At 40.8% G+C, this 6,952-nt stretch overlaps 1 protein-coding gene across 1 annotated transcript in view; it reads right to left on the reverse strand.

The window, feature by feature from the left end:
• Positions 1 to 1,207: 1,207 nt before the first annotated feature.
• chpf2 (chondroitin polymerizing factor 2) overlaps positions 1,208 to 6,952 on the reverse strand; it is a 10,071-nt gene continuing 4,326 nt past the window's right edge. The window contains exons 2-4 of the mRNA XM_016480752.1: positions 5,181 to 5,745; positions 4,729 to 4,911; positions 1,208 to 3,206 (exon numbers count right to left, since the gene is read on the reverse strand). Of these exons, the coding sequence (XP_016336238.1) occupies positions 1,935 to 3,206; positions 4,729 to 4,911; positions 5,181 to 5,745 (2,020 nt within the window). The 3' untranslated portion in view covers positions 1,208 to 1,934. The remainder of the gene's footprint in view (positions 3,207 to 4,728; positions 4,912 to 5,180; positions 5,746 to 6,952) is intronic.

A 6,952-nucleotide genomic window follows, 5' to 3' on the forward strand; every position in this document is an offset into this window, starting at 1 on the left:
AGCACACCTTGCTTTTCATACCGATGAGCTTTGTAAAAATCGACGCGTTTCAGAAAGGCGGGGCATAGAGGAGAAACAATAGGGGATATGCGCAACAGACTTCCGTATTCTGCTAACCGGGTCTCGTCGCTTCCGGTTCAAGCGTTTTGCATATGCTTAGTTAAATATGAAGCAGTTTTACTCAAGATGCCTTCAAAGTAGATACCAATGATGATCATAACCAATTTCCATCACATATGCGGACTGATATCTAAAAGTTTTTTTATTTTTCTTCTTTTCACATTTAGATATAAAAATTGAATAAAATGTCAACAATAAAATCAGCTAGCTAGTTTAACTTATTTTAAAAGTCCATAGATATCGCTATTATTTAATACGCCCGTTAACACGTTCTCCGACAAGCGGAAGCAATGAGACCTGTTTTCCGGGTTTGGTCAGGTGATGTTCGACATATACCCTATAATGTACAGTATGTGAAAAATAATGTTTTTTTAACCTTAAACCGCATAAACACATTTCATTACACCAAATACACAAAATAATGTTCTTTTTAGCAACATCATATGACCCCTTTAAAAGAACCATTCACCACCTCTCTGCTCTTGACCTGGCAAAATCCACAGGGCGTCCCTCTGTTCTCTGAAATGCATGAAAATAGCAGAGCGGAGAAAGACTTCCATACATACAGTGGGATTGAAAATGTACTGTATTAATCTATGCTCCCTGTGGAAGAAGACGAAAGGCACCATTTCACGTCAATGTCTCAGGCCCCTCTAAACATGACGGTGTGTATTGAATTTCATCTGTCATCTGCAAAAAATCAGCTGAAAAAGTGGAGGAGACTGAAAATGTGCAGACTGTGGTGAACCAGGCCCAGCTAGTTAAGTAAAACGTGTTTATTTCCTCCAGTCTGTTTTTCAAGAGTATAGGCACTCTTTGTACAACAATCTCTAAAGGTCTCTTCTCAAGTCTGGTTCGCAGGCGCGTATATTTAAATATGGAATGTCACTTTTAGTTATATGTGAACCAATGGTGTTCAGTGTCACTGATGTCAAACCAGAGACCACATGAGTAAGCAAAAACATGGATTTTGTAACCAGGAATTAACCCTTTAACCAGTGTTGCTTAGTTCTATGCACTTCAAGATACTTGATAATATATATAAATATAAAAGTGGGTGCATCATAGTAATGATTCATAATCAGGTTTCACGATTTTTTTTTTTTTTCAGTCCTGAAATATTCAGCACATTCTGTTCAAAGGTCATACAATCATATATCTGGAGGAAGAAAGATGGCTCAAGTTACTTGTGTAGCTGAGTCTAGAACCTCTACTAACCACCTAAAGTCTGATATGTTCATATAGTAAAAGATGAATGCGGTCCTTATGCGTTTCCATTGCTAACTTCAGGTTCCTGCATTCAATCATCGGTATTAATGTAAACGAGGTGAAATGCATTCCGCAAGTTTTATTTAAAATGAGTTATGAAGATATTGTGTTTGTTGTTCTCTGGTTAAATTGGTTACACATTCATGGGTTAACTCCATTTTATGTAGATCCTTAAAGGAACCCAAAAATGGAAAATCTGTCATGTACTGATCTTCTAGTCAATTCAAACCTGAATTTCTTTCTTCTGCAGAACACAACAAAGAGAACTGGTCACCTTTGACATTCATTGTATAGACCAAAAAAAAACACATTCTTCAAAATGTGTTCTATGTTCCGCAAAAGAAAGTAAGATATACAGATTTTGAACAACTTTTCACAAGGTGACTTCACCGTGTTTGGCTGAACTGAGATGACTGGATGATCTGTGCAGAGAAGTTCAGAGCATCAGGGTGAAATTCACTCGGTCAATGTCAGTAGGTCATTTAAGGCCACCTAAATGAGAATCAAGACGTTTAAGCCATCTTAGAGTTGCAGTAGTAGTCAGTTCAGGTGCTGTTAGCCTGCTCCTGTTCAAACAGAGCCATCGCTAGGTGTGATCGAGAGGCCAGCCCCTCGAGGTTACTGAGCACACAGCGGTGATAGATGTCCTCACTGAACCGCGGGTTACATTCTCTGTGCACATACTTCTGAACTAGCGCTGGCTCGACAGCCCGAAACACGTGCAGCCCCGAATAACGCACAAAGATCTCGTAGACATCCATGCTCTCAAGCAACTCATCATTGTCCAAGATGTCAGCCGCCATTTTTGTGCGGGCAGCCATATAATCTGCATTGTAGAAGCAGGCTTCTTCAAAGACGTGGCGGTCAAAGTGGCCATCGCGCAATGACTCCGACGCAAACGATGAAGCGGCGGAAGGCTGTTGGTCGCGGTAGACCAGAGCGGGACTGTACTCTTGAAAGTGGATCGGGAAGAAGACCTGCCAATTGCTGATAGCATTCATACGGCAGCGATTAAGGAAGTCAGCATTGACCTCGTTCCAAACGCTGGCCAGGAAGAACAGGGTGTCTACTGGGTGCTTCTTGGAGATGATGTCCATCAGCTTGACCTGTGAGGGAACTTCAGTCTTTACACTAATCCAAGGAATCTTTACATCACCGTAACGTTTCTCTACCTCACCAATCATGGCTTTGACACCTGCAAAGACGTCCGTCTGGCTGACTCTTTGGGCATCGAAGGGGTCATACACAAACAAGAAGGTGAGAAGAGCATTGTCATGGGTATCCAGAGCATTCATGACATACATGTCAAGGAAGTTACCCACAGAGTCTTGATCGTGTGCCGTCACAGGGAGGATCACCTGTACCCGTGTCGCTTCTGTTACATATGGCATTGGGATGATCTCGACAGCACTGAGCGGTTTCAGCAGACTCACCCGTTTGGCGATGACCTGACTGTGACCTTTCTGCGTAAACGCTTCCAGGGCCAAATCCAGCACGTACTCCATGCCCCGTGTGGGATCGAAGCGCCGGTACCCATTCAGCAGACGCCGCTTACGGAAGCGCAACTGAGGCTGATAGCGCTCGTTTAAACTACCCACTGCCGTCTCCAGGACTGAATTGACGTCTGCCCTGTCTGCACCTCGAAGCTCACACTTTGGAGAGCTGTCGGCACATGAATAAATGTGCTCTTCGGTGAAGTATTCCCAGTTGATCACCTCAAAGCGGGTTTTGGGTCGGAAAGGTGGGTTGATTCCGATGGGCCAGGTGGCTCCGGCTTTGCCCTCTGGAGTGAGCTCACTTATGTTGCTGATCTGGTTCTGTGACCAAAACAACAGAACACGTCATTGTAAGGACCTGAATTAACTGTTAACCTGGTAAAGGGAACAAGTTCTCTTTTCTGTCATTGGTCCAACTTTATATTAGGTGGCCATATCTAGTTACATTTAAATTAATCATTTGATACAATGCACTTACTGTGTACATACATGTTTTTACATTGTACTTATATACATGTAATTATATCTGAAATTAATTTCTGTATTTACATGTATAATTACACTGTTGACCTATCCCTTACACCTTAGCCCACCCTTAAACCTACCCATACCACCAAACCTGTCCCTAACCTTACCCGTATCCCACCTCAATAGCAGCAGAAGTGTTCTGCAATATAATATGAACACAATAAGTACACTGTACTTATTTTTGATCTAAGTACATAGCAGTTAAGGCCACCTAATATAAAGTCTCAGTATGTCTGTCAATTGTCTTCCCACTTTCTTTTATTATGCAGAAAGGCAAGCTTTCTCCTTGAGTCAAAGTCATCCTATCCGATCTAAAGGCAGTTGAAAAGCAGAGGTAGCTCATTTCAAGTTAATTTCCTGATGTTATGTAATGCGTGATGGCTGACTGACAGCTGCAAACACCTTGCCCCATTACCTATGCAGCATCTTTGCCCAGACATGAAACACTATGCGCCAAAGCTAGGCATTATATCAAGTGAAATTTCATTTGGACTAAACAATGATTCATCTTTTTAAAATGCAATGTAAATGCTTTAGTCTGACTGAAATCTAAAATGTTTGCTAATCGGACGAACATGCATAATGTGATAATGTGATTGTAACATGTCTTTGTCCACATGTTTTTGTTTCTTTGCTCCAAAAGACGAGTACTTAATCCTACAAATATCTGATTAGACACTGTGTTACATTTACTTGGAGACAAACAGATTAAGACTGAAGCTTGACTGAGTTGTAGCTCACTGAGACGTAACATCAGATCCACGTTCAGAATGCATATTTGTGTAGGTCTCAGCCAAGTCAAAATGCACTGAGGTCTTAATTAATATTCTCAATCTAAAGGTGCTGGTTCTGCATATGATTGTGCAGACATGCCTTAAGTCAGAGTGAACTTAAGGCAAGACACAACAGGTGAACAGGCTAAACACTGTATCTTATTATAGATACAGCATACTTTCCCCTGTCGATTAATCACAGAACATCAAGACACATTTGATTTCTACTACAAGTCTTTGGAAACTCTGAAATCTGAACATTGGATAAAAGCTAGCTTCAAAATTCTTATTTATTTTTGTTGGTATATTAAATAAAGAAGTTAAAGGTTATAACAGAAGCGTTTTTTATCACTCTATAATTCAGAAAATACTGTAAACAGCCAGAAAACAAATACATTTCTACCATACTTTTAGGAATAAATGTTACATGTTACCAGGCAAATATTATAGGAACAAACCCTTCTGCAGTGTCTTGTCTAGAAGTTAGCAGCTTTATGAAAGTGAGAGAATGTTTTCTTCTAATAAGAAGTGCAGTAACATACCTGTAACTGCTGTATTTGTGCATAGGTCCAGTCCAGTTCAATCTGGTTATAGCATTTGTGTAGGCGATACATCAGGGCAGGTTCAGAGATGGGATGGACAGTGAAGGCATTCTTAAACTGTGCACTGTCCTCGCGCTCAGGGTCCACGTTCTTCTGCAGCTCAAAGTAACGGTATGTCATCTCCTACATCATTTTAAAAGATCACAACAACACTGATCATAACCCAGGTTTAAATGGATTCTCTCTCTCTGTGCTTCTGCTATGGATTAATGGATGTAAACAAAATGACCAAGCACAATACAATAATCACTTTCCATTTTCACTATGAGATTACGATTATGAGCAAATGGCACTGCGGTTACTTTGACAGAAGGCTCAAACCACCACAGTTCTAGTAAATAGGTTTTAGCTTTTCATTTACATCCTTTAAAAAAAAAAAAACATTTCCCCACCTGATGCTTCTCCACACAGCTGAGACCCAGGTAATCGATGATGCAGCGACCAAGCCACTCGTCTGGCCTGACACTGAGGATATCATTTCGACAAGAGTCCAGGTGGGGCTGCAGTCGAGCTAGCAGGCTACGTGACAGCAGATACCCATATCCACCATGGCAATACCGGGCACGTTCTTCACCCCCGATAAACTCCTCTGCCCGTCCCATGTACATATCCTGTCCCGCACTAAGATGATTAACCAGCTCCATGACCCTTTCAGCTTGTGTGTATGTATCATCTTGTGCTAGGTAAAACCAGTCATACTCATTGCCGTGGTGTTGGTGGAGGTGGCGTATAGTTTCATACATCAGCCAGACGGGTCGGTCATCACCATGAGCAACAACAGCCATGCCATGCGGTGCCTTTGTGCTTCGAAGGCCAGTGAAAAAGAAGGTACGGTGGAAACGGTGAGCTACCGTTTTATTGACAGCCACCCCTAGTGTGTTGAGAGTGGCGCGTGAGCTCAGGATACCCACCAGAAGGCGTTCTCGGATGCCCAGCTCTGTGTGGATGTAGCGCGTCCTGTGGCATACAAACAAAAAGTAGAAAATTTACCAGTATTTAACTGTTTCCAGTTTTTAACCAGTTTAATTTTAGTGTACATAAACACTGCCATTCAAAAGTTTGGAGGGTTTTTTAAAATGTTTTTTTAAGCCTCTTATGCCCAACAAGGCTGTGTTTATTTGATCAAAAACAGTAATATTGTGAAATATTATGTAAGGAATAATTGACAACGGGCCGTTGAATTATTAGAAAAATAATGCACACCCGATTATTATTTTTCTAATAATTCAACGGCCCGTGGTCAATTATTCCGCTTATACTACGGTTACCACACCTCAAGACATGATCTGTGTGATATATTTAAAGGGATTCTTCCGGTTTTTGTACTTAAATCGCTATTGTGAGTAGGATTATTTCTTCCGCATCTCATCCAACGCCTCTTTTGCTAGTTCCAAAACGTGATTTTAAAGCTGGTAATGGAGGCTTGAGCCATTGATAGCATTCTAATGCAGTTATTAATGAAGTTATTAGAAAGAGAGCAAGAGAGACAGAGACACACAGAGAAAGAGAGAGAGAGAACTTGTGTGAATTAGGCTAGCTCTGTGCGTCCCTCAACAGTGTTCTGCAGCAGCGTCTAGGGATGGGCGTATCGATCCTAAGTATCGATATATCGATACTGACGCGAGTATCGAAAGTATCGATACTCAAACTAAAAATATCGATACTAAGGTGTGTTTTATTTACCAGTGATTTTGTTTATATAAAAATAATAATAATGCGTACAAATGCACTGAATTGGACGAATAACCTTTGTTCGCAAGTAATTGTGTAGGATAGAACTATTTTCCTGCTCATCTGAACATTTTCACTTGAACCGAAATGTTGCAAGACAGAACCAATCCATCAAAGAGAGCGTTCACTCACTTCTGACAGTACATTCAAACATGGCTGCGTTTCCCAAAAGTATCATAAGAAAGCATTAAAGCTTTTGGGAACAGCAGCCCCGAACAATGCTTATCAGAGGACAGAAAAAAACATAGGTTTGAGTTATTTCACAATAAACAAATTGAAATCGTAGCCTACATAGTTTGTACAATTACATTTATTTAAATTGAACGTTGAAAGATAATATAGATCATGTTCTATTCTGTAATGTTAATAGAAATCATACACTGTCAGAACAAAAAGGTTGCATTTTATGGATGCAACAGCCTGTCACTGGCAG

This window comes from Sinocyclocheilus anshuiensis, unplaced genomic scaffold (assembly GCF_001515605.1).
Source record: "Sinocyclocheilus anshuiensis isolate Anshui unplaced genomic scaffold, SAMN03320099.WGS_v1.1 scaffold613, whole genome shotgun sequence".
In the NCBI taxonomy this organism is placed as follows: domain Eukaryota; kingdom Metazoa; phylum Chordata; class Actinopteri; order Cypriniformes; family Cyprinidae; genus Sinocyclocheilus; species Sinocyclocheilus anshuiensis.